Below are 27,712 nucleotides of genomic sequence, written 5' to 3'. Positions count from 1 at the left end.
TTTTTACAAGGCTGCCAATTGGCCAGTTTTTCTTTCATCTTCAAGTAGAATCTTCTCTCTAATGTTGACTCTTTATGGCTAATCTACTTTTACTATTGTTGTCATTGCAACTTCACTTTTAGGGTGGCTAGGTGTCTCGGTGGATAAAGCACCTGCCTTGGAGTCAGGAGTACCCGGGTTCAAATCCAGTCTCAGACACTTAATAATTACCTGTGTAAATTTTTTTCATTTTTAATTTAATTTAATTTTTCCAATTACATGCAAAGGTAGTTTTCAACATTCGTACATTTGGAATTCATCTACATTTTTCTACTACCCTCCCCTCCTTCCCCATTCCCCATGGCAGCATAAAATTTTTAATTAACAAAAATCGAATTTCTCTCTCCACCACCTCTACATCATTGAAAAAAAACTATTTTAGCAAATATATAGAATTAAGCAAAAGAAAATACTTCAATGGATGTGCACAAAAGTATTTATGTTATATTCTGTATCCCAAATCCATCTCTCTGTAATGGATAGAATGTTTCATTATTGTCCACTGGAATTATGAATGATTATTGAGATGATAATCAGATTTCTTAAAACTTGTAGCTTTCAGTGTTTATTTTTACAGTACTGTTGTTAAATAAATTGTTCTCTATTATACTGGAGGAGTGTCACTTATATGCCCACTGGGTTGAGGTTCCAGACCTTAAAATAGTTGTCATTTGCTGGAAACATCCAATATGGGCCCAGACAGGGGTTTCCACAGTTAACCAATCAATCAGTATTTATAAAGTACTATATGTGCTTTTTTGACTATAGGTACAAAAAAGGAGGACCATTGTTTTTTCTTAATTTTTTTTTTTTTAGGATTTTGCAAGGCAAATGGGGTTAAATGGCTTGCCCAAGGCCACACAGCTAGGTAATTATTAAGTGTCTGAGGCTGGATTTGAACTCGGGTACTCCTGACTGCAGGGCAGGTGCCACCTAGCCGCCCCTTAATTTCTTAATTTCCTGTGGTGGCAGGTCGATCCAGGGGGCTGTGGAACAGCAGTTAGAATTTTGATATGAGACAGTCATTTTGAGCAATATTGTGTGGGAGGGTCTAGAGAATCTTTGGACAGTAACTAGGAGGAAATGACCAAGGGCAGCAGGGATCAATGGTTTTGCAGAATAAAAGACAATCCAGGGACCAGCGGAGAAAGAACCAAGAGGGGCTCCTTAGCAGAAGTCTTCAAAGACAGGCATTTTCCTCTTTTAAGAAAAAGCGAAGGTCTCTAAATTTGTGACCTTTTGCATGACACACTCAGTTCAGAGTCCAACTTATTGGGAATTGATATTGTGCATACAGAACCGGCACTTGGGGAGGGAAGGTGGGGAAAAAAGGGAAATCTTTGAAAATAAAATAAAATTTGAAGGAAAAGGTCAGAAATGCAGAAATTATCTTTCCCAATATGTCTCACAATCCAATTCCAGGGCAAAGATGGGGTAGAACGGTGGGTCTTGAGGGTCACCCGGGCAAAAAGGGAAAGGAAAATTATTAACTAGGTGCCACCATGAAGTTGGCAAGACATGGCCCGACTCCCGCGGGCTCCCCAGTGAGCGGAGGCGGGTGGCCAGGGGCGTCCTTCCGCTCTTCCTCCAGAGCCACAATTCCCAGAACCTACTCCTTCCTCATGAAAGAACTCACCTTCAAGGGGCCGCAGCAGTCACTTATACGGACGCGGTTTCATGCGGCGATTATGGCGCAATAAAATGAGAGAAGGGAAGGAGACGCCGGCTCCTTATTAGGAAATCGCGGGCGCTGGGAGAAGCCATCCCTTTGCCTCCTCTACTGTCCGCCTCGGCACATGGGGAATAATCGGCCTTCTGCCGGGCGCGGGTCGTTAACTCCCACAAGCCCTTCCGCGCAGACTTCCGCCCGTCCCCAAGATGGAGGATGACGTCAGGCCGGAGCCTAGGGCCTTCCTGCTCTTCCCGCCCCGCCCCGCCCCCCACGACTAGGGCGGCCCGGGCCGCCGTTAGTGAAGAGCCGAGGTTGGAGGCACCCTGCGGAGATACGTCCATGGACTGGAAAGAGGTGCTTCAGAGACGGCTAGCAACCCCAAACTGTGAGTAGGGGCAGGCGGACGCGGGGGCTGGAGCGGGCCGGCCGGGGCAGCCCCGTGCCGCGGGTCCTTTGTGCCGGAGCAGCGGGAAGGAAGCGGGCCTTTCGGGGGAGTGCTCGTGCCTCAGCTGTTAAGTGGCCGGGGAGCTCTCTCTAGCGTCGGCAGTACGAGTTCTTCCAGTTTTCTCCGCCTTTTCACGTCCCTCCGATTAAAAAACAGTAAATTTCTATCCGGCGTCTATGTTGCCGTCTCCATGTGTGAACTTACACAGAACATCAGAAGAGGCGGCCTGGGGAGACTTGTTCCCCTTTTGCAGGGCAGCACCCGAGGTTTGGAAGACTTTGGTTCTCTTGTCAGTTCCCAATACTAGGGCCTAAGATGAAGTATTAAAGCTAGGGTTCGTTTTCTCAGGAAAAGATAATCAGCCGGGATCAACTGCACAAGAGTGAAGCCCAGGCATGGATCTAACATGCCAGTGCTTTGGTTTTTGGGGGGGGATTAGTGTCCCTTAGCGGGAGAGTAATCGTGCTGGCACTTGCCTTCAAAGACTAGGGGAGATTGATTAGACTGTCATCTTTGGAAAAATGGTGGGACACAGTGTTGCTGACCACACATCATACTTTGGAGGGCTTCTAGCTGCTGTTTCTAAAAACACATCAAGATGGGAGTTTCTAACTGCAAAAGACATAGGGAGTGTTATAAAGGATCTGGGATACTTCATGAGGATTGGAATGATGACCAGTGTCTGCTTCCTCCTGAAGAGAGGTGATGTAGGGTGTGCAGGAAGGAAAGTAGATGGTGGCAGGTCGATCCAGGGGGCTGTGGAACAGCAGTTAGAATTTTGATATGAGACAGTCATTTTGAGCAATATTGTATGGGAGGGTCTAGAGAATCTTCGCACAGTAACTAGGAGGAAATGACCAAGGGAGAGCCACAAGGGCAACATGGATCAATGGTTTTGTAGAATAAAAGAAGACAATCCAGGACCAGTAGAGAAAGAAACAAGGGGGGGGGGGGGCTCCTTAGCAGAGGTCTTCAATGACAGGCATTTTCCTCTTTAAGAAAAAGTGAAGGTCTTCAACTTGTGACCATTTCCATGATACACTCAGTTCAGAATCCAACCTACTGAGAATTGATACTGTGCATACAGCAATAGTAAAAAGGAAGAATAATAACATACAGCAAAGACTTTGGTAATTGAATCAATATATTTAGCATATATCATTCAGTAGTTACCCAATCCAAGCAGAACTGGTCTTATCAGTATAAAGGGGAATACTGCAGGGAATATTATACATGCAAACCATGTGCACCCATGTCTGCTGGCTCTGACTGGAAATCTGCTAAAGAGAGAAAAAAGCTGGAACATGATTAAAACAAAAATTAGTTCTTGGTAGCTCAACACATATACAGCAGGATTGAACAACTTTAGCTCTGTTTAACTTTAGGTAGGTGTCACAGTTAGCAGTCAGCCATGCAGTGACAGTTCAGCAATGACCAGTAGGAAACACTCCTTTTTTTTTTTAATTTAATATTTATTCTCATTTTGTACAATTAATGTTATTTTTACATTAGTAAAATATTCTTGTTTGAGTAAACAAGATACCCCCTCCCCCCCATAAATATAGACTTGCTTCAGTGATAAAGGGGAGAGAGAAAAAAATTAAAATAAAAAAAATAATAGTAATAATTGTAGGTATGGCCAGGTGGCACAATGAACGGAGCACCAGCCCTGGAACCACGAGCCCCCGAGCCCACATATGGCCCTGTAGACCCAAGAATCACCCAGCCATGTGACAAGCAAGCCACCCGATCCCCACTGCCCTGCAGAAACAAAAAAAGAAAAAGAAAAAAAAAGACCCAAAATAAAATAAAATAGTAATAATAGTAGGGGTGGCTGGGTGGTGGACAGAGCATTGGTCCTTGAGCCAGGAGCACCCAGGTCCCAATCCGGTCTCAGACACCCAAGGATCACCCTGCTATGCAGCCCCAGGCAGGCCAACCAGTCCCATTTGCCCTGCACCCCCCCCAAAAAATAATAATAATATTAAAAAATGTGCTTCAGTCTTTGTTCTAACACCAATAACTGTTGTGCATGGATAACATTCTTATGATTAGTCCATGGCAAAAGTTACTTCCATATTTTTCCAACATTGCCATTGCTGATCACAACTCCCTCCTTTGGTATTTCTCCACTACCATGTACTATATTTTCTCTCTCCTTTCACTCTGACTCTGCTGTAGGGTCTCTGAGTGGCACAGCAGACAGATCCCTGGCCCTGGGGCCAAGAAGCCCCGAGTCCCCATACCACCCCTTAGGCCCAGAATCCACCTGGCCCTATGGTCCTGGGCAGGCCTTCCAATCCCAGCCCCTTGCAATAAGTAAAAAAGAAAATGTGTTACATCTGACCACTCTCCCCCCATGATCCATCCTCTCCTCCATCACTCACATCCCCCCCCCTTCCCCCTGTTGCCCCCTCTCCTTACTCTGAATGCCTATACCCCACTGAGTATGTATGCTGTTTCCTCTCCTAGCCACCTCTGATGAGAGCGAAGTTTCCCTCATTCCCCCTTGCCTTCCCCCCTTCCATATCATTGCAATAGCTCATTATAATAAAGAAAAATCTTATTATATGAAATATCTTGGCCTATTCCCCCCCTCTCCTTTTTCTTTCTCCCATTACATTTCCCTTTTTTCATTGACTCCATTTTTACACCATATTTTATCTTCAAATTCAGCTTTCTCCTGTGCTTCAACTATAAAGGCTCCCTCTACCTGCTCTATTAGCTGAGAAGGTTCATATGAGTATTATCAGTGTCATTTTTCTATACAGGAATACATGCAGTTCATCCTCATTAAGTCCCTCATATTTTCCCCTTCTCCAATCTCTATGCTTCACCCGAGTCCTGTACCTGAAGATCAAACCTTCTGTTCAGCTCTGGCCATTCCAGAAGGAACATTTGAAATTCCCCTGGTTCATTGAAGGTCCATCTTTTTCCCTGGAAGAGGACATTCAGCCTTGCTGGGTAGTTGATTCTTGGTTGCATTCCAAGCTCTTTTGCCTTCCGGTATATTGTATTCCAAGCCCTACGAGCTTCCAATGTAGTTGCTGCTAAGTCCTGTGTGATCCTGACTGCAGCTCCACGATATTTGAATTGTGTCCTTCTGGCTGCTTGTAATATTTTCTCCTTGACTTGGGAGTTCTGGAACTTGGCTATGATATTCCTAGGGGTTGGTTTTTTGGATCTCTTTCTCGGGGGGATCGGTGGATTCTCTCCATTTCTATTTTTCCCTCTGCTTCTAGGATATCAGGGCAATTTTCCTGTAGTAATTCTTTGAAAATGATGTCAAAGCTCTTTTCCTGATCATGACTTTCAGGTATTCCAATAATTTTTAAATTATCTTTTCTAAGTCTGTTTTCCATATCAGTTGTTTTTTCAATGAAATATTTCACATTTTCTTCTAATTTTTCATTTTTTTGGTTTTGAAGTATTGATTCCTGATTTCTGGCAAATTCATCAATCTCCCTGAATTCTATTCTGTGTCTGAAGGATTTGTTCTCCTCAGAGAGTTTTCTCATCTCTTTTTCCACCTGGCCCATTCTGCTTTTTAAATTATTCTTCTCCTCCATATCTTTTTGAACTGTTTTATCCATTTGACCTAAGCTGGTTTTTAGCATGCTATTTTCTTCAGCATTTTTTTTGATTTCCTTGACTAGGCTGCTGACTTCATTTTCATGTTTTTCCTGCATCTCTCTCATTTCTTTTCCCAGTTTTTCTTCTGACTCCCTCATTTGATTTTCAAAGTCTTTTTTAATCTCTGTCATAGCCTGAGCCCAATTTCTGTTTTTCTTGGAGTCTTTAGATGCAGGAGCTTGTGCTTCCTCATCTTCAGACTGAGTGTTCTTGATCCTTCTTGGGCTCATTTGCAAAATATTTCTCAATTGTGTTCCTCTTTTTTCTCTGCTTGCTCATTTTTCCCAGCCTGTGCCTGTTTTGGGGTGCTTCCTGATCTTTTGGGACACTCCCACAAGGGTCTCAATGTGTGAGGCTCTGTCCTCCCTCCTGGTCTGTGAATGACCATATGTGCCCCCCTCTGCCTTGGGGTTGAGGTGGGGGGGCCCTGCTGCTCTTCCGGGGGTGCCTAGACTGGGATCAGGATCTGAATGTGGTCAGAGCCCCAGAGTCCTGTTCCAGGGGCAGAGGACAGAGCTCTGCAGTCTCTCTCTCTTCACTCCCCTCCCTCAGCTCAATGGGCTCATGCCCTGGGGGCTCCTGCTTATGGGCTCCACCTGCTTCAGTTCCTGGATCAGGGCTGGGGAAAGACCATGTTGCTGGCTGTGTGCCCTGAAGGCTGGGCTCCACGTGCTTGCTCTGGCAGAGGTCCCCTGCTGTTCCCCCACTTTGTGCCTGGTGCTCCCCGGGGTGCAGCTCGGGAGACTCCCCCACTGCTGGGAGCCGTGGCTCCCAGCGCCCTGGGGCTGCCTCCAGGAGGCTGAGGTTCTTTCACTCTGGCGGGCCACCCCTCTGGAGGGCTGACCCTCCAACCCCGGGGAGCAGAGCCTTTCTGCTCTTTTCCAGGTTACCTTGAGTAGGAGAACTGCCTCATTGGGTCCCTCTGTGGGTTCTGTCTCTGGAAAGTTTAGTTAGAGTCCTTAGCTTATGACTTTTATCAGAGAGTGCCTAAGACTGGATCCTTTATTGTCACCATCTTGGCTCCGCCCCTGGAAACACTTCTTTTGAAAGGACCACAAGGAGGAAACTGAGCCAGAATTGTTGTTGGAGAGATTTGTGTTGCCATTTAAGATTGTGAGTTGGTGAAAGTGAATGAATTCATATGTAGCCCTGGAGTTAAAACAGCACAGGATTTATTTTATAAGCCTGCAAAGTTGACAGATTAAAACTTTTCTCCTGGAGAGACAGGAAGCTGTTTGTGGACAGGGGTGGATTGTGTGGAGGTGCTTGAGAGAAATGAGGGGAAGACAGCCAGGCAAGTTGACTAGGCTTAGATCCAAGAGAGTCCTTGCCCTGGGGGAATTTAAGTCAGACTTTTATAATCTTGCCTACTTTCTGGGCTGAATTTGGGCAAAAGGGGAAATGCCTTCCACTCTACATGCCTGAGGTCAGGTTAAAGACTTGAAGCTAGAAGCTGGAGGCTGGAAGGTGGGGGGGAGAAGATGAGCTGAGGCTGCTCTTGGCAAATTTATATTTAACAAAGGAATTACATTGAACTATAGGAGTCAATTTACATCTTAGGGTTTATTCAGCAAATAGGCCCAGATAATATTTTAAACTAGACAGATATTTCTCCTACATATAGATATTTTCCCATACATACAGATATTTCTTTTTCTACATATTCCCCACTTAAACAATTTTAGGAGTTGTCCAAGTCCTGCATTGGAGAGTTTGCCTTTTCGTAGTGGTCTGTAGTAGAGTGTTTCTGGTCAGGGTGATCTTAAGATGATTGTCACACCTGCCTAAACTTGGCCCATCTATGACAGCATGGCCAAGGTCAGATTGAATTTCAAAAGGAAGATCCCCTACAGTACAGACAGAATTTTAACAGTGTAAAAGATTACAAAATGTGTTTCCAATCATAACTCTATAACAAAAGTTGTTTCCAACCACAAGTCTATATCTCCTTGCATCAAAAGGAGTCTGTCTGAGACTGAAACCAAAGATTGTCCTTTCAGTCTGTTTCCGCACAGCTCCACCTAATTCTCATAACAATTCATATTTCCTTTGAGTAACTTGTGACCTTTAGCCTAAAGTTCTTCCAAATGGTAGATTATTGACTTAATGATCTATCTGACAATACTAAAGAATAAATTTTATGATGGGTCCCAAAGTCTTTTACCCCAAATAGCAAACTATTAGTTAGCTTAACGCCAGAAACAGTTATTTTCTCTTGGATTGCTATAAGCAATTAAAGTTTACTAATTCAAACATACATAAGAAATTCCTTTTGTTCTCTTCTGTAGTTTTAATTTGTCCTGGTGTAAAGAAAAAAATAATTAAAGATCATTTCTGTATTAGACAGGAACTTTATAGGTTTGCAACATGCCGGGTTTACTGTTTAGAAACTGAATAACTAAAGTTGGTTTTTATTTTCCAGAGCTAAATGACCTTGCCCATACTGAATCAACAGGCGTCTCAGAGATAGGAGCTGGGTTTGTTGTCCTTGCCTGTCTACCCATCTATCCTATGGTGGGCTATACAATTTAACCTTTAGGTTTCAACATTATAACATGAGGTCAAACAATTCACATTTTCTTAAGTGACAAGAGTTTGTAGATATAACTTCGTCTTAACTTTATGCAAAGGTAGTAAAAAATCCAGTTACAAAACATTGGCTGATAAACAACATTACTGATTTAAAAGCATTTCTTCACTAATTTTTCTCTTATAGTGTTTTTAAACAATAATAACAGCTACAAAGTAACAAATTTCAAATCCATTTGTCTTTACCTTTATCACTATAAATAACATCAAGTTAGATCTCCAGATTGACAGTTTTGCTGAAGATTTATGACTAGATGTTTCTAAAATCCCCTTTTCCTTTCAAGATTTTCTTTGAACTCAATTAACAATCTTATGAATTCCAAAAATCATCTTGTTTTTCAACAGCGCAGTTCTGATTTCCCAATGTTTATGAATTTGTCCTTATTTGTCATAATAACTTAAAAAATTTACTTTTTCTAACTGTATAATATGGCTATGTAGTTTCCATATTGTTAATATATGACTTTACTCTTGAGAGATTCTGTTGGTATAATTCCCTGATTATACAGGAGTGGAACTGTATTTGTTAGCAATTTTTTTTCTGAGAAAAGCCATAAGAAGGAAAGATATCGAGTACAGAAAAATTCCCAGAATGTAGTCCAAACTAGAGCAAGGAATTGGGAGGATGTACTATCAAGGTGGCACTTTCCAGGTAAATTTTACCTGTTGCTGCTAAACCAGTTTGGTCAAGGATGATGTCCCCAGGGGTGGAGCAGAGGGAAAGGAGGCAGCAAGAAGAAAGCTAAGAGGAGCAGGGTGATTCTCAGTGGGAGGAGGTTTTTCAGAGGAAGGAAGTTTTGTCTAATGGAAGAATGACATTTTTGATTTATTGACCTGTTTGAGGTTCATTTCACCTGACTTTCTAAATTGAATTGGGGTACATTTCTTCCTCAAATCCTGTCCCACAAATTGAAGGGTCAAAAGGTGAACCCACGGTAAAAATGGAAGATGGCATTATAAATGGAAGTAAATGCAAAGCTGTTTATGGAAGTACGGAACAGCTGCAGACTGGGTCCAAGCAGGTATGCAACCACCTTCAGGTTTCATCCAGATTTTTGACCAAGAAGGCCCTACCATACCTTATTGTGTCTCATCAATATAAAGAAGAAATGGCTTAAGATCAGGAAGGGAAAGGGCCAGGGCTGCATCTGGAGTTTCTATGGAGGTCAGGGTTTGTGTCCTTAGGAAAGGATAATCAATGGGGTTTTACTGAGCAACAATGAAACTCAGGCCTGGATCCAAAACAAATTTTTCTCACTTCTTTAGGAGACAACCCCAAGGGATTCAGTATTGGCACAATTCAGCGAAGAGTATGAGGGTAGTCAGGAGTTGTCAGACTGGTGCGGGGGAGGTCTGATGTAGTTCAAGGATTTAGACTCAATTTTGAAAAACAACAGGAGTCAAAAAAAGAGGGGGGGGCACTGTCTTTAGTGCAAAAAGTAACTGGACATTGGGATTTTGTTCCATTTGCCTTGCTTTTGACACATTGTACAGGTCAGTCCTCAGGTATCAGGGAATTTTGGTAATTCCAGGTCCCCATGAAGAGGAGTATTATGAGAGATGAGGATCCATAGAGTAACCCAGTGGCTATAATTAAGATCCATTTGCCAGGTATGGGGGTTGTCTCCATCCACTAAATTGTTTAGTTTCCATTTAAAACGAGAAAGAAAGAAAGAGATGTCCCAGTTCTATCTCTCTATTTCAAGGCAGTTCCCCACATAGGTAGCTGTCAAGGAGGAAGAGGAGTGCAGGGAAAGTCTTAACCTCTCGAATTAGTCCTGTCTTCCAAAGTGGCAGTAGCAGTTGTCCTTAAATACCATGGTCTTGGTAGGTCCAGGATGGGGTGGCAAGATCAGGAAGTTAGCCTGTGCATGCCACCACAACTCACTGCTTCCCTGGTTTGAAGCCTTCAGGATTTCTTGCTATTCCTTTCCCCAGTTGCAGCACAAAATGAAAGGTTAAAAGGTGGGGTCAAAAAGTCCACTGTTTAGGGAGGATAGCAATGGAGGCAAATGGAATGCAAAGTTGTTTATTGAAAGAAGGAATGGCACACTGGATCAGAACAGGCTCCAGTAATGGGGAATTGGAGAACACACTTTTTATAGGGTATGGGCTATAATAAACAGAAATCCTTGGTTTCCATAGGAATTGAGAGTTATTCAAGAACTTCCTGGAGGATGTGATTTGTTTGAGGGGGTCTCTCTAGAGACTGAGAATTGTTTGATTTCTGTGAAGGTTAGGATTTGTTTTCTCAGGAAAAGATATTCAACTGGGCTTAAATGGACAAGAGTGAAACTCAGGTCTGGATCTAACAGTTATTAAGTCCAGTTACCACCTTCAAAGCACTTCTCTCCACTGACACTGCTACTTTCCCTCTTTACTTCAAGTCTAGATTGTAATTACCTATTGTTTTCCCTGCCTCAAGTCTCTCTTATCCTCAAATCTTATTCTGTCCCCCCCCCCCCCAGCTGTCAAATTGATGTTCCTAAAATGCAGGTAGGGAGATCTAGGGAATTTAAGGAGACCCTAAATTCTAGGGACTCACTACTTCTTGGAAGATCAAATTATAAAAGTTTCTGTTTCACTCTTAAAGCCTTCTATTATCTTGACCCTTCCTACTGTAAACCCTAAAACTGTAATCCTTAAAAATATAGGATTAAAATAAAATGGCAGAAAATATAGGTTCAATGTGATGTTTTATTCCCTGGGGTTTACCATTAAGTAGAAGCCATTATGGTAATGACCACCCTGAGCCAAGAGAGATCAGGCTACTAATGATGATGATTGATGATGTTTTATCCTTCATTCTTGAAGAAGACTATGATATCAACAGGGTGGTCTTGAAAAAGCATGTGAATTGGATTTAAGTGGGGCGGGGTGCTACTAAGTCACCAGCCTCATTTTCTCTTCTAGAGCCATTTTGTTCCAGTGACCAAATATGAATCAGAATGATTGGAGATTGCCCTAGAAGTTAGGCAGTCAGGGTTAAGTGACTTGGCCAAGGTCACCCAGCTAATAAATATCAAATGTCTGAGACTGGATTTGAACTCAGGTCCTCTTGATTACCAGGGCCAATGCTTTGTCCATTATACAAGTAGCTTTTACTTATATTGTTGCAAAGGATGGGGAAAGCAGATTATACCTCACAAGAATAGACAAAAGGTTAAATTTCCCTGGAGGCCATCATGCTAAGCTATTTATCATTCTTATACTATACTGTCTTCTGGATTGAAGTATAAAGAGGGTAGGATTAGTATTCTAGTCCTGATCATTGTCTTCCTGAATTTGTAATTAGCATAGCTAATAGTCACTGACTTCTTATTTACTGGCAAACATAAGGTGAAAGCTGAATACTATCTAAAGAAATCAGCATTACACAATTATGAAAATTGAAAACCTAAAATTATTATAAAAACTTAATAATAACTATTGTTTTTTGACCCTTTGACACTCTTTCTACTTTTCTTATACTTTTTCTTCTGTTCATATAGACTTCAATTTAGTGACATTAGCCTTAATATTTCTTGTATGTGACATTCCATATTCCAATTCCTGAGTCTTTTTTACTCATTGTACCTCATGCCTGTGATTCTCTTCCTTCTCTTCTTTCTCCCCTAACTTCCAGTCCTTTTCAGATTTAAAGCCTTCCTTTTGAGACTACTATCTATTTATCATGCTAATATCTTTTTTTGTGCACCCCTTGTTTGCATGTTGTCTTTCTCATTAGTCACATATTTGAAAAACCAAATGGATGAAAAAATATTTATTGTCTGGCCATGTAGTAGAAAGGCTACTCCATGGAGTTTCTGTAACAGTATAAATTCAGGAATAGGACAGTGTCTAATATGTATATATAATGAGCTAGATCCAAAAATGAATTGGAAGAGGAAAGCAGTCTAGATATATTTATATTCCTGTATAGAAAAATGACACTGATAATACTCATATGAACCTTCTCAGTTAATAGAGCAGGTAGAGGGAGCTTTTATAGTTGAAGCACAGGAGAAAGCTGAATTTGAAGATAAAATGTGGTGTAAAAATGGAGTCAATGAAAAAAGGGAAATGTAATGGGAGAAAGAAAAAGGGGGGGGGAATAGGCCAAGATATTTCATATAAGATTTTTCTTTATTACAATGAGCTATTGCAATATGGAAGGGGGGAAGGCAGGGGGGGAATGAGGGAATCTTTGCTCTCATCAGAGGTGGTTAGGAGAGGAAACAGCATATATACTCAATGGGGTATAGACTTGTGGAGTAAGAAGGAGGGGGGGGCAGGGGGAAGGGGGGGTGATGTGAGTGATGGAGGAGAGGATGGACCATGGGGGGAGAGTGGTCAGATATAACACATTTTCTTTTTTCACTCCTTGCAAGGGCCTGGGATTGGATGGCCTGTCCGGGCCAGGTGGGTGTTGGGCCTATGGGGTGGTATGGGGGCTCAGGGACTCTTGGCCCCAGAGTGGGGGAATCTGTCTGCTGTGCCACTCAGCTACCCTACAGCAGAGTCAGAGTGAAAGGAGAGAGAAAATATAGTACATGGTAGTGGAGAAATACGAAAGGAGGGAGTTGTGGTCAGCAATGGCAACAGTGGAAAAATAAAAAGAATGTGATCACCTGCGACAGAGTTGTTGGTGTTGGAACAAAGACTCAAGCACATTTTTTATTATTATTATTTTTTGGGGGGATGCAGGGCAAATGGGGCTGGGTGGCCTGTCTGGGGCCGCATAGCAGGGTGATCGTTGGGTGTCTGAGGCTAGATTTGGACCCGGGTGCTCCTGGCTCAAGTGCCAATGCTCTGTCCGCTATCCAGCCACCCCTACTATTATTACTATTTTATTTTATTTTGGATCTTTTTTTTTCCTTTTTTTTGGTTTTTGCAGGGCAGTGATGTTTGGGTGGCTTGCATGTCACACAGCTGAGTGGTTGTTGGGTGTACGGGCCGGATGTGGGCTCAGGTGCTCCTGGCTCCAGGGCTGGTGCTCTGTCCGTTGCGCCACCTGGTCATACCTACAATTATTACTATTTTTTTATTTTAATTTTTTTCTCTCCCCTTTACTTTGTTGCTCAAGTGAGTCTATATTTATGGGGGGGTATTTCATTTACTCCTAAACAAGAATATTTTATTAATATATAAAAAACATTTGTACAAAATGAGAATAAATATTAAAAAAAATTTATAACAATAAAAAAATTTATAGTTGATGTTTATATGATAGGACTTTTAAGATTTATGAAATGTTTTATATATATATTTTCTCATTTAATACTCAAACCTAATTGGTTAGATAATATTAATAGGACCTAGACAAAAACCTTTCATTGTGGGAATAGTCATACTGTTGAAATCAGTTTGAAGTATTTTTTTGAATGGAGAAAGTAAATCACAGAGATGCTATGACATCCATGGAGGAATAAAACATTTATTAAGCCTTACCATGATTAAATTACTGTGCTTAGAACCAGATATCCAAATAGAAAAAAATAGTCAAGGAGCTCACATTCTAATGGGACAGACAACACATATGGAAAGCTTCAGCAGCAAATCAAATGAGAAAGTCTTGTTTATGAAGTAAAATGGCAATGCAGTGGGTAACACCTCTTTTCAACATTATTTCCATCGATAAAATGATACAGTTTCTGATGTTGAGCTGACAGTTCCAAGGATTATAATGGCATGAACTGACCGTAGCATCCATCTGCAGAAGCAGTACTAGGCCTCCCCAAAGGAATTAATGTCTCAGGATGATGGCCAAAGCCACAGGCTTAGAGGCATTGCCATTCCCAAGGCTCTTGGGTTCAGGGTTCTGAGCTGTTTCCATCAAAATCTAATGGGGGGGGCAGCTAGGTGGCGTAGTGGATAAAGCACCGGCCTTGGAGTCAGGAGTACCTGGGTTCAAATCTGGTCTCAGACACTTAATAATTAGCTAGCTGTGTGGCCTTGGGCAAGCCACTTAACCCCATTTGCCTTGCAAAAACCTAAAAAAAAAAATCTAATGGGAAGATAACAGTTTGACTTAGTCCTTTATTTTTCTGACTGTTGAAAGCAGTTGGTCCCTGTGGTAATGAGGAAAAAAGGACCTCCATTTTTACTTCTCATAATGTTAATAATAATAATAACAACAACAACAACAACAATAATAATAATAATAATAATAATAACTAACATTATATAAATATAGGTATTGTGTGGGATAAAAATCCACTTAAAAAATATAGACTCCTCTGAGAAAAAAAAGAGAAAGTTTATTTTGTCTTTTCTCTAGAAAAGGGCACACTCCAAGTCTCACAAAGGTAGTGAAGATCAAGGAGCTGCCCTGAGGTGATAGTCAAGCAAGATTATATGGTCTAGCAAGATTCCTGCCCTCTATTCCAACCTGATTGGTTAAGGTTTTCAGAGTTACTATCTTGACGCAAAAAAAATCTACCCAGCAACAAAGACAAGAATCAAATGCTTTCATAGAATATTATCTCACCATCCAACTGGTGAGGGTATAAGAAGATGACCTTTTGTCTAAATGAATTAATGTCTGAGTATTGCAAGATCTTGTTAATACCTATCATCAAACAAGAGAAGGCAGTCTACTGTTCTCCCAGTCTGTCATCAAACAGGTGGCTAACTAAGAATGCAAGATCTCTTCTCTGGAAGTATTGCACCATTTCCCTCCCTAACAGAATCAGGAGGGTGTCTGACTGGGAATGCAAGGTCTTTGTCCCTCTTTCCTCCTCTTCTTCTTCTTCTTCTTCTTCTTCTTCTTCTTCTTTTTTTTTTTGCAAGGCAATGGGGTTAAGTGGCTTGCCCAAAGCCACACAGCTAGGTAATTATTAAGTGTCTGAGACCAGATTTGAACTCTGGTACTCCTGACTTCAGGGCCGGTGCTCTATCCACTGTGCCACCTAGCCGCCCCCTCCCTCTTCTAAGAATAGTCTAAGAGTAATAGTTTGTCTTTGTTTTAATGATTTTTAACCCTTAGAGGACTTCACTAGTAATATTAACTCTTAAGAGGGAATATTCCACTCAATCCCTTCTCTTTTTTTCTAAATATATGTATACCTATATATTTTGGCATCTGAAGTCCTCTCACACTATCCTTGATAACCCTCTTAGGTTCTGTTCTCTCTCTTCCTGTCCACTTGGGACCCATCTTCTTTTTGGAACCCTGACCAAACAACCCATACATACATGTCATAGACACAATGGAGGGAGATGAACTTGTCCAGTTTCTCTCTTTTTCCCTGGAGACATTTAATATCTTTCTGTATCTGCAGAGTCCATTCCAATCTCCAATTCAGATGACTTGTTGAGATCTCCTCTTCTGGTAAAGGAACTTCTTAACACAACATCTTATCAGACAGATTTATATTTTCATCATCACACCATAAAATTCTAAAGCTATTAAAATTCACATTTCACATGCATACTTCATATGCATACTTTACTTTAACAAAAGTACAACTTCCATAATTGTTCACTTCACAAGTGAACATGTTGAAAATGATCAAGTTAACTTGAGCTTATAACATTTACATTAGATGACCATCTTTCTTCAAAGAGTGTCCAGCAAAGCGACACACAAATAGCCTTAATCTCTCACTCTTCATTAAAGTAACTCAAATATTCTTAACTAAAACAAATCCTTCTTCAAAATGTTTCTGAACTAAACTGTAGGTGATTCTTCTGATATACTCAACTGACTTACATTCCCTTCTCAAAGTAGAACTTGAAACTGCTACTGCAGAGAAGTATATCTGAAGATTATATAAACTTAATTATTATTCTTACCTAAATATTCTTTCCTTAGCACAAAATAAAATAAAATAAAAGACTCAATTCTTCTCAAAACATATAACAGCAGAGGTTAGAACCTCACGCTGGCCTATCTAGTTATTAAACTCCACTTGACCTAAAATTTCTATATCAGATTGACTTTAGTGATTTACTATAAAGATCTAGGACATCAAAGGAAAATTCCTTTATAGATATAACTTTGAGTGTCAGTTTCCAGGCAGAGGTTATGTGGATAGTCAAATGCCTTAAGTCAAATTTTAGATTTATCTGGTAAGACATTGTTCAAATGTCACATTTAGGGAAGTCAAGTGAAAAGGGTCCAATCTCAGGTTGCACTGAAAAGTTGCCCCTTTGGCTTTTTTCTCCCAATACACCTGTCACCTATGTGGTTTCCAAACCTCCTTCGGGTTTCCAGACTTCAAGAGAGCATTGACTCAACAGCACTTCCTTTGCTGATCATACCTGATGTCAAAAACAAAATAAAAGCCAATTAAAAGTCCCATGATCTAAAAATAATAATTCCATCTAATTAGATCTCCAAGGGAATCCACTTCACAAGGAGTACAATGGTAATTCTAATCTGGATTGGGCGGACACAATCAGTCCCCTTGCCTACATATGTATCACCTATATCCACTCTGAGTGTCCCTGTCATCAGAATACATTAAATAAAGTGACTTTCTAAATCATTCAAAAAACAGTCAAGTTCCCCCAGCATCTTGAGTATTCCTTGACATACCAAAAAAAACTTCTTCACAAATATGTTTCATAATTCAACTAGATAGTCTATCCTCCTGGTGGCACTAACTTCTAATCTGCAGACCCATATCCCTTTGTCTGACATCATATCTTTTTATTTCTGGACAAAGATAGTATATTAGAGACCTCTTGGCTAGCCTGCTGTATTACAATAAATAAACACCTCCTTTGGTTAGAAGATTATTCTAAGAATTCTCACATAACAGTTAGCCAGATATTGTCACACAAAAAAATCACAAATTATTATATATAAACATATATATGTACATTACCACAAAAATTCCAATTTATACATATGAAGTTGTCAAGTTCTTATTCATACAATTCTCTATAACAAACCTGTTTAATTATTAGCCATATTTGAAATACAAATTATTACTTTTCAGAATTCACTCAACCCATTAGAATATCTCTAAATTTAACAAAACAGTAAAGTGTAACACGTTTAGAACTAGATTTCAGAAAACAATCTTTCCATTATTACATTTATACTTGGACCTACAGTTCCACATCAAGGTCTGACACATCATTTAAAAATTTCAGGGAACCCAGAGGGTCATGACCTTTGATAACTTCCCTCATTATCCCTACAAAGCAATCAATCATTAATTCCAGGTTTGACCACATTGCAGTAAAATAGTTTATATTTCCAAAAATAGATCACATGTTTGATAACATTCTTCAATAATGTATTCATTGATAAGTCATCTAATTAGGATTACATAATTTTTAATTTCCTAATCATTTTCCAAAGTCCCTCACTTTTATTCAACATTATTGGAAAGGGTATCTTGCAGTTACACTATCCTTCTGAATCTGCATTTAATGTGGGGAAAGAAATCTGCAATTTTTCTTCTTTAAAATTTAAACATTAAATCCTTAACCTGCATGAAACATGAAGTTTTCATGCTGACATCTCATTCTTTCAAAACAAAACAAAACAACAGGTTTCCTTAAAGTTAACCTTATAATAAGTATCTTTTACATACAAACCTCTTCTAAATTTGTGCTTTGTAAGCTTATTTATCTCTTCCAAATACACTTCTATTTTCAAAACAAAGAAAATAAGATTCTCCAGAATTTAGTCTTATACATATGATAATTTCAAAACCCCAATGTATAGTTTTTACCCATGCTAGTATTACATTTACATGTATAATTTCTTCTTAAATAACAGACCTCAATTCATTTATTGTTGTTTATTGTAACAGTTTTAAATTCTCAAAAAGTTGTTTAAATCTGTTCTTATACAAAGTTTTCTAATTTTCACTACATATTTCAATTTCATGTATTTTCCCTTTACTTCCCAGAATTTTGTAACACAAAAGAATTCTTAAAGACCAGTTGTTGCTAAAAATTCCTTTTTATGATTATAAGATTTTCTTTATACTTCTTTTAAATTCCAAAAGTCATATTCAAAATAATCCTTAAATCATTTTCTTTTTCAAAGCCAAAAAAAAGTTTGCAAATTCTTTTTATCTTTATCAGTGCAATTCTAACTTCTCAATGCTCTAACTTATAAGAGTTTTCTATCCTTGCTGACCAACATTTCTTAATATTAAAACTTTTTATGTTCTGAGAATTGGAGATTCCCCTCAATTTGAGATATTAAAGTAATATGTATTAATTCTGTACCTTTACTAGTTATCATTACTCACTCACCCCCAGATTTTTTCCAGATACATGAACTATACCCCAAACATATTTTAAATTAGTGTTTCCTGATTCTCCTTGTTTAGTAATTCTAAAGCTTGATTAAGAGAACTCACAGTCTATCCTGACTCCCAGCCTCCACCAAGGCCATTCTTTCCCTATTTATTACAGTATTTCCATTAATTCTTTTTCCTCCTATCACTCTGGAGGAGCCATAAAACATTAAAATTAAATAAAACCCTTAATTGAATTTGAAATCACCTCCCAAGGCCCCCCAAACTCCCAAAATCAATCCTTTTACTTATAAAATACAATATCAAACTGCTCAAATCTTCTGTCTACATGCTTTAACCAATTTCCATACTTAGCAAATGTTTCAAAAACCCCAATTGTTTCTATGATTCTCTTCCCAGTACTTTCAGAACCTCTTGCTCAGACTGTACAACTTACATTTTCCCTTAATATTCCACTATTCTTTTTCATTAACTCTTTTTTTGACTGTAGCTAATACTGTTCAGAACTACTTACATAAACCACAGATGTGATTCCAGTTTCCACAAAACATTTTCCATTCAAAGGATTTAATATTTAATACTTCTTGATTTTAACTGGTAAAACTTTTGATAAGGCAAACAGCTACCTAAAAAAAATCTCACAGCCTAATTGGAATATCACCTGCTCCCTTCTTCAGATAGAATAATAAACCACATAACTTTTCTTATAAGGAGGCAGGCCCAAAATCTTTCTTGGGAGCTCTTCTGTTCTTAGGTCCCGCCTTGTTCCATTACTCTCTTTAATAACTAACATTACCAGAATCTATGCTAATAAACTCATGAAGCTATAATGTCATTCTGGTAAAAGATTAACTATTTAGTTTCCCTTTTCTGGCATTTCTGTGTAACCAAATTATATACTTTAGAATTAACCTGACTATCTTGATTTTCTGGGATTTATACTTTCCCAAAAACTTTTTTTTTCAAATTAAAATAACATTTCTTTCTGTGACTGATTTATTTATTTAACCTATTTGGTAATTTTGATTGTCTATTTAACTTCAAAATACGGTCCCTTTTAACACTTATTTTACTAAGTCTTCATGAAACAATTCTCTCTTGTTATTAATTAGTCCTTTTTTCTCAATAAATTCTCTTTTTTTTCTCCCAATTCTCTCCTAAGGTCGAGAGATAACAAACAAACAAAAAAATAAACAAAACCAGGCAAGCTGCTTGTAGGAAAGAAGCAGGGAGGGGGAAGAATCACAGTGAAAAAACAGGGAAGAGAAAAAAGTCAACAGCATTTTTCATTTTCTGCACTTTTCCCTGATATTTTAGTTCCTTATTCCAGTTCCTAAGTTTAAGTCCCAAGGGACTATTTCCTGGCAGTTCAGGGAAAGATTGCAATAATTTACTGTAGCTGCTGTGCTTTGAATTTGACCCTCCCATTTTTACAGCCTAATGCTGTTTCTGTAATTTCTCCTAGGAAGATTTATTTATTTATTTACTTTGTTTAAATCCCAGAGCTCTCAGACAGCACTTCCAGACCCTTCTGCCTTGTCCTACAGACTCTGACTGCTTGGACTGGCAATTTGATTGTGTGGGAGTATTTCCTCTCTCTCTGTTGATCTGCCCCAAATGAATTCAACCTGAAGATTTGAATTCTTTTTTTGGAAGTGACTGGAGTAGGGTCACCTAGAACCTGCTAGGCTCGTGTACACAAACTTACAGACCCTTGGTACCGTCCCTAGGACTTCTCCTGTCCGTCTCCTTGTAGTCCTGCCTCCGGAGGACTTCTGGCTTTCAATTTTGCTCAAGCTAAGTCTCTCTGGGTTCTTTCCCTTACTCTTAAAGGGATCTCTACCTGGGCACTAAATCACAAGCTGCTGAAAACATCCCAGCATGTAATCTGCTTGTACTTATGCCCAAGAGTGTCTTAGGGAGGGGGTTAAGATTCCCCGCCAATGCACCATAAACTATGTAGGATAAAAATCCACTTAAAAAAATAGACTCCTCTGAGCAAAAAAGAAAGTTTAGTTTGGCTTTTCTCGAGAAAAGGGCACACTCCAAATCTCACAAAGGTAGCGAAGATAAAGTTGCTGCCCTGAGGTGACAGTCAAGCAAGATTATGTCGTCTATTGAGATTTCCCCCCTTCCCTAGCCCCCTCTATTCCAACCTGATTGGTTAAGGTTTTCAGAGTTACAATCTTGACACAAAAAATCTACCCAGAATCAAATGCTTTCATAGAATATTATCTCGCCTTCCAGATGGTGAGGGTATCAGAAGAAGATGACCTTTTGTTGTTTATCTAAATGAATTAATGTCTGAGTATGTAAGGTCTTCTTAATACTTAATATCAAACAAGAGAAGGCAGTCTACTATTCTCCCAGTCTTTCATCAAACAGGTGGCTAACTAAGAATGCAAGATCTCTTCTCTGGAAGCATTGCACTATTTCCCTCCCTAACAGAATCAGGAGGGTGTCTGACTGGGAATGCAAGGTCTTTCTCCCTCTTTCTTCTAAGAATAGTCTAAGAGTAATAGTTTGTCTTTGTTTTAATGATTTTTAACCCTGAGAGGACTTTGCTAGGATTATTAACTCTTAAGAGGGAATATTCCACTCAGTATTTATTATGTACCAAGTACTATGCTAAGTGCTTTACAATTTTTATCTCATTTGATCCTCACAACAACACTGGGAGGTAGGTAATATTAACAACATTAGTTTATATTAGATATATTAGATAATATTAACAAAATTAGATTGTTACTTGCTCAGAGTTAGAAATCTAGGCAGGATTTAAATTCAGGCATTGCTGTTCCTAAGTTTTTTGGATTTAGAGTCCTAGGAGATAGATTCATCCTGGTATGAGGGGAAATGGTATTCATTTGTCAGGGTCTGGGGAAGAAAGAGGAAAGGGAATAAGCATTTATTAAAAGTGACAGATAGGTATTATTATTATTATCACCATTTTATAAGTGAGGAAAATGAGGTAAAGTGACTTGCCCAGGTCACACAGTGAAAAAGGATCTGAAGTTGATTTGAATTCACTTCTTGATTCCAGATCCACCTAGCTTCTTGGGTAATGATGGTGATTTGACTTGCTTGGCATGTTCTGCTTCCTGTTTTTCCTTCACCATGTCTCTTGCTGCTTCAGTGTTTGGTAATTGGTGGCAATGACTGACTTCTCCATGGGCGTTGCTTTCCCATTTAATAGCTGTGTGGACTGTTCTGTATGCAGGAGTCAGGTCTGAGAAATGCCTTTCCTAGATTTTTGTGTTTATTCCTGATTTTTTTTTCTGAAAGACATATTAAACTTTTACTGTTCTACAAAAGATTTTTATTTTCCTAGCTGGATATCTATCTATAGATATATATATGTATAGATATAGATAAGTTACATATGGCACACAAATGATTATCTATCTTTTACAATAAATATTTCCATGTAACTATCTTTTCTGTTACCAGCAAAAAAAAATGAAAGAGAACTTAAAGATGAAGAAATGGATCTGTTTACAAAATACTACACAGAATGGAAAGGAGGTAGAAAAAATGCAAATGCAGTCTACAAATCTATTCCACGATTTTATTATAGGGTAAGTAATAAGAGTTAAGCATTGAAAAAACCTAAAATCTTTGTGTTATTTAAATCAACATAAATAGGGTCAGACTATTTTAATTAAATAGTCAATTGAGAAATATTTAATAGAGTATCTATTTTTGTTCTTTTATTCCCATAGAACCTCTAATTTTCATAAAACAAAATTGAGCATAAAAGAATTTTTTAATTTTTTTCAGCTCCCTCTTTTTATTTTATTAATTTAATTTTCTTCTTTACAGTCAATGAACATCTACCTTTTCTCTGTTAAAATTTGATAGTAAAATATAACAAATTCCTGTAGTAGACATGTCTAAAAATATCTTTGTCAAATGTGTAGTCTGAGAACATTACCTCTGTCAGGTAGTGTATTTCATCATGAGTCCTCTGAAGTTATTGCATTGATCAGAGTTCTCAAATTGTTTATCTTTTTAATATTGTAGTTATCATATAAATTGGTTCTGCTCACTTTACTCTGTATCAGTTCATAGATGTCTTTCTAGTTTTCTCTTTTCATCTCTTTCAGATATATCCCTAGTACTGGGTCAAAGGTTATGCATAGTTTAATTGCTTTTTGAATACAATTACAAATTGCTTGTCAGAAGGCTAGACCATAGCTCCAGTGTCTGCAAAAGCATTTATTAAACATCTGCTACTTGCTCAGTATATAAAAGAAAGGTCAAAAAACAACCACCTTCCCCTCCCAAAAAAGTCCCTATTCACAAGGAGCTTATAGTTTAATGGGGACTGCAACATGTTAACTTTAAAGAGACAGGAAGGCAGAAAGGCTTCTTGTGGAAGATAGAATTGAGACTTGAAGGAAGTCAGAGGATAAGATGAGGAAGGAAAGCATGAAGAGCAGATAGTCAAAATGTTTGAAATTAGAAGACAGAGTGTCTTGGTGACTATAGGATATATGGAGGAATAAGAAGAAGACAGGAAAGGTAAGAAGGGTATAAAGACCCTTAAATTCCAAATATAGGATTTTAGATTTGATGCTGGAGGTATTAAAAGAGTCACTGGAGCTTATTGAATGGAGAAATAAGGGTGGCCAACCTGATGAGCTAGCAAAAGAAGGGGTTTTATTAAGGACTTAAAGGAAGCTGGGGAGGGGGGGTAAGTAGATAAATTGGAGGAGGGAGGAAATATGGGAGTCAGAAAATTCCAGAGATGTAATATTTTGATTGTGGAACAACCAGAAAGTCATTGCCTCTGGATCAAAGGAGAATGTGGCAAGGAGTAAATAGATGGAAAAAGTACAAGGAGGGTAAATAGATGGAAAAAGTACAAGGATTTTGTATATGATCCTGAAAATAGTAGAATGCCACTAGAGTTTGTTGAAAAGGAGGTTACAGTGGTCCAACCTATGCTTCAGGCAAATGAATTAGAGTGTGGAGAAACTTCTAGAAGCATGGTATTATAAGAGGACCTGCACTAGCCTAGTATCTAATCAGATGAAAGGAGACTAGTTGAGAAATGTTGCAGAAGTCAAACTGACAACAGATTAGCAACAGATTGGAGATGAGGGATGAGAGATAGTAAGGAGTACCAGGATGTGACTCCTAGGTTGGAAGCCAGAGGCACTGGGAGGATACTGTTGCCCCCTATAGCTCCAATGGGTAAATTTTTCCTTGTTTCTCTGATTTGTTTTTGTTGTCATGTTCTCATTTTATAGCTCAATTTAGTAAGTGTATATGGTACTAAATGTTATTCTTTATCTAGTTTTTGTTAGTCTACTTTCCAATTCAGCTTTTGTCATATAATGAGTTCTTAGTAATAATAATGAGTATTATTAGCTTGCCTCTTTATAGAGTAGTTTCAGTTCAGTGATGAGATTGGAGGTCAGGCTGCAAAGAATTGAGGAATGAGTGAGAGCCATGGGACAAGGAGTTTAGAAAGCTTTTGACTCAGAAAGGGAGGCAAGAAATTGGATGTTAGCTTGAAGGGATGATGTGATATGATGAAGGTTTTATTTGAGGATGGAAAGGAAGGAAACAATAGATAGGAAGCTATTAAAGATGAGAGAGACCCCAATAGCAGACATCTTTGGGTTTGTCAAATCCTAGTCTATTGTGTGCATTCATTTCTATAAGACTTAGAATTGTTATGCATTTCCATGTAAATTGCTCTTAGTATACAGGGATGTCAATGACTACTTTCTATGACTCTCATCTTTCAGTGCTAATCTTGTGATTAGTAGTTTAATATAATAAATGTTCTATGCATGTAAATTCCTATGTAACTCGAAATTATCTGCTTTATGCTAAGATACTTTGGAAAATAATAAGGTACTGTACAAATGTTAGGAACTCAATTAGCCTGAATATATGTAATCCCTAGGATGAGATTAAAAGGGAAAAACATATGTATTCAAGAAAAAAGACTCTCCCATATTTGATTTGTGGCCATATGGGGGGACAATGTAGCTGATACATATTATATAATCTCAAAATTGGAAAGGAATTCAGAAGCTACCTAGTTCAAGTCATATCATCATATGTAACAATAGGGAGGAGGATTATAAAGAGAAACTGAGGAGACTTGGAGAATAAATAGAACAAGGAAAAGAGTGAAGAACCTCACTATTAAGTAAATAAGTTTGCAGCAATCTTTAGATTGCTCAAATCACTCAAATTTCACCTAGCCTGTCCTCAATCTTTAGATTCAACAATTATGAATGGAGAAAATTTATAATCAGAAACAAGTTCTGTAATCTTTAATGTTATTATATCTTGTTAATTGTGAAAGGCTGTTTGCTCCTGAGATGTATCCCTGACCCCTGTTGATTGTATCCTGTCTTCCTATTCCTCTTTCACCTAGCTTCTTGTTCCCAGTTACTTGATCTTGCCCATTGATGCTAGCACGACAGGAAATGACAGGTTAAACTTAGAGATCACACATCTTGGGCCAGGAAGGACCACTGTTGTTTCTCATGAGAGAATACCCGGCCTAGGCGCTGGACCATTGCCTACGTGCCACCCCTTGTATTTAAGAGGAAGCACTACTCCTTCTTACAGCCTGCAGGATGTCTTCATCTCTCTTTCCTTCCTAGGCCATGTGTTCCCATGCTAGGCCCAGTGGTTCACCATGGGCCCCCATGCCCCAATGGCCAGGGCTCTCTCATTCTTGCTTTCTCTCTCTCTCTAACTTACTCTCACTCAAATTTCACCTAGCCTGTCCTCAAAGTGCTTACTGCTTTTCTAGATTAATCTGTTTACTTTGTAATAATTTGAAATAAAATCCTAAGCAGTTTTAAAATTCCAGGGAACACCCAAATTCCTTAGTTTCTCAGTAACCCTTTATTTCTAACTTTAATTGGTGACCCCAAATCCCATTTGCTACAGCAGAAGTTTGTTAGATAGCAAATTCTAGGTTTATAGACTGGAAACTAACATTTTATAGTCCTATTTCTTTTTTTTTTTTAAGGTTTTTGCAAGGCAATGGGGTTAAGTGGCTTGCCCAAGGTCACACAGCTAGGTAATTATTAAGTGTCTGAGGCCGGATTTGAACCCAGGTACTCCTGACTCCAGGGCCGGTGCTCTGTCCGCTGTGCCACCTAGCTGCCCCTTCAGTGCTATTTCTAGCAAAGTGCTCAGGACAAAATAGGTGCTTATTCAATACATATTGAAGAATGCTGTCAGAAGCTCTCTTTAAAAGAATTCTGAAATCATGAATTAGGAATGTTTTCTTGATTTTGTCTTAACAAGGACTGCTCTCAATTATCCTTAAAAAGCTATCCTTCAGGGTGGCTAGGTGGCGCAGTAGATAAAGCACCGGCCCTGGAGTCAGGAGTACCTGGGTTCAAATCCGGCCTCAGACACTTAATAATTACCTAGCTGTGTGGCCTTGGGCAAGCCACTTAACCCCATTTGCCTTGCAAAAACCTAAAAATAAATAAATAAATGAATAAAAAGCTATCCTTCAAATATTTGAAGACTGCTATTATATTCTTCTTCAATCTTATTTTCTTTAGGCTAAATATATCCAGTTCAATCATCTTCATATCATATTCTCTTGGCCCTTCACCATCTTGGGTGCTCTCCTCTGTTCATACTTCAATTTAGTAGTATCCTTAAATTGTGCTGCCTAGAACTGAATGTAGTAGTCCAGATAAGATTCCTTATTCCTAGAAGCTATACCCCTTTTACATGAAGCCTAAAATTGATTTTTTTGCCTGCCATATTACATTATTGATTTATTAAGCTTTAAAATCCACTAAAATCTATAGTTCTTTTTTAGAACAATTAATATTTATCCATGGTTTTTTCCATTTTATACTTGTAAAATGCAAGACTTGTAATTTATGTCTATTGAATCAAGATTCTTTTGGATTCCCTTATTTTCCAGTGTGTTCTTAGTTCTGCGGCATCTGCAAATATTATGTGCATACTATTCATGATTTTATCCAAATCATTGATAAAAATGTTAAACAGGGGCAACTAGGTGGCGCAGTGGATGGAGCTCTGGTCCTGGAATTAGGAGGATCTGAGTTCAAATGTGACCTTAGACAATTAAGGCTTACTTAGCTGTGTGACCTTGGGCATGTCACTTAATCCCATTTCCTTTCAAAAATCAAATACAAAAAGTTAAACAACACAAGTCCAACAATATTTCCCTGAGGTTAAGTATTGGAGATTTCCTGCCAAATTGACATTGAGCAGTAGGGCACCCAACCAGTTATGAGTCTGCATGATTACATTGATGTCTAATCCTTATCACTCCCATCTTCTTCCTAAGATAATATGAGATACTTCCTTACAAGCTTTGTAAAATCTAGGTAAATATATCTGCAACATCCCCTTCATTTAGTAATTTAGTAATCTTGTGAGGAAAAAAAGTTGGCTTAGTCCGGTGTAACCTGTTCTTGAAGAAACTGTTAGCATTGAAACACTGGTTTTCTTTCTAGAATTTTCCCAAGAATCAAAATCAAGATCATTATGTTTTACCTTCTATTCCTCCTGTCCTTCATGATGGGGTCATTGCTCTATACTTTACTAAGAAAATAGTAGGTTCTTCAGATTACAAATTCAGTCATTCCCCCCCCCCCCCCAATTTTCAGTTCTTGTTCTCTTTTTCTCTCTTCTTCTTTTCCTTCACTCTTCAAAAATGCCCAAGTCTCCATGAGCCTTTCTTTATATTTTATGGTATTTGTGAGATTTGTGAGATATTTCCCAAATGAAGAATTTAATGTGTTTTCCCTTTTTTATGGTTTTTTTTTCATATTATTACAATAATCTTGTTGTAAAAGTAAAAATACCCCCCCCCCCAAAAAAAAGATAGAGAAACCTCAAGACAAATGAAGTGAGAGGAAAGAAAAGGTGAACTTAAATCTGTGTTCAGATTCCATTGGCTCTGTCTCCGGGATGAGTTGCCTTCTTTATCCATTAGAGAAGTTGCTTCAGTATCTTTTCCCACAGTTGCTATTAACTAGCTGTATTTCTCAACATTCTATTCCTCCCCACTTCCATTCATTCTATTCTCTCTCACCTTTCATCCTGTCTCCCCTCAGAAGTGTGTTGTATCTGAGTACCCTCTCCCACAATCTT

The 27,712-nt window shown here is 38.7% G+C and overlaps 2 protein-coding genes across 5 annotated transcripts in view; one reads left to right on the top strand and one right to left on the bottom strand.

The window, feature by feature from the left end:
- PRORP (protein only RNase P catalytic subunit) overlaps positions 1–1,896 on the bottom strand; it is a 51,210-nt gene extending 49,314 nt beyond the window's left edge. For all 3 annotated transcript variants that reach the window (XM_074213372.1, XM_074213371.1, XM_074213373.1), the window contains exon 1: positions 1,676–1,896. The gene's annotated coding sequence lies outside the window, so the exon portion shown is untranslated. The remainder of the gene's footprint in view (positions 1–1,675) is intronic.
- Positions 1,875–27,712, top strand: part of PPP2R3C (protein phosphatase 2 regulatory subunit B''gamma) — a 49,461-nt gene continuing 23,623 nt past the window's right edge. The window contains exons 1-2 of one of the 2 annotated variants that reach the window (XM_074213374.1): positions 1,875–2,096; positions 22,037–22,164. In XM_074213374.1, the coding sequence (XP_074069475.1) occupies positions 1,925–2,096; positions 22,037–22,164 (300 nt within the window). In that variant the 5' untranslated portion in view covers positions 1,875–1,924. Of the gene's footprint in view, positions 2,097–2,197; positions 2,423–22,036; positions 22,165–27,712 lie in introns of those variants that run through there. The other variant, XM_074213375.1, reaches the window with a different exon arrangement.

This window comes from Macrotis lagotis, chromosome 1, assembly GCF_037893015.1.
Source record: "Macrotis lagotis isolate mMagLag1 chromosome 1, bilby.v1.9.chrom.fasta, whole genome shotgun sequence".
In the NCBI taxonomy this organism is placed as follows: Eukaryota; Metazoa; Chordata; class Mammalia; order Peramelemorphia; family Peramelidae; genus Macrotis; species Macrotis lagotis.
Note: the sequence above shows the minus strand (reverse complement) of the source record. Positions and strands in the feature narration are given on the sequence as shown.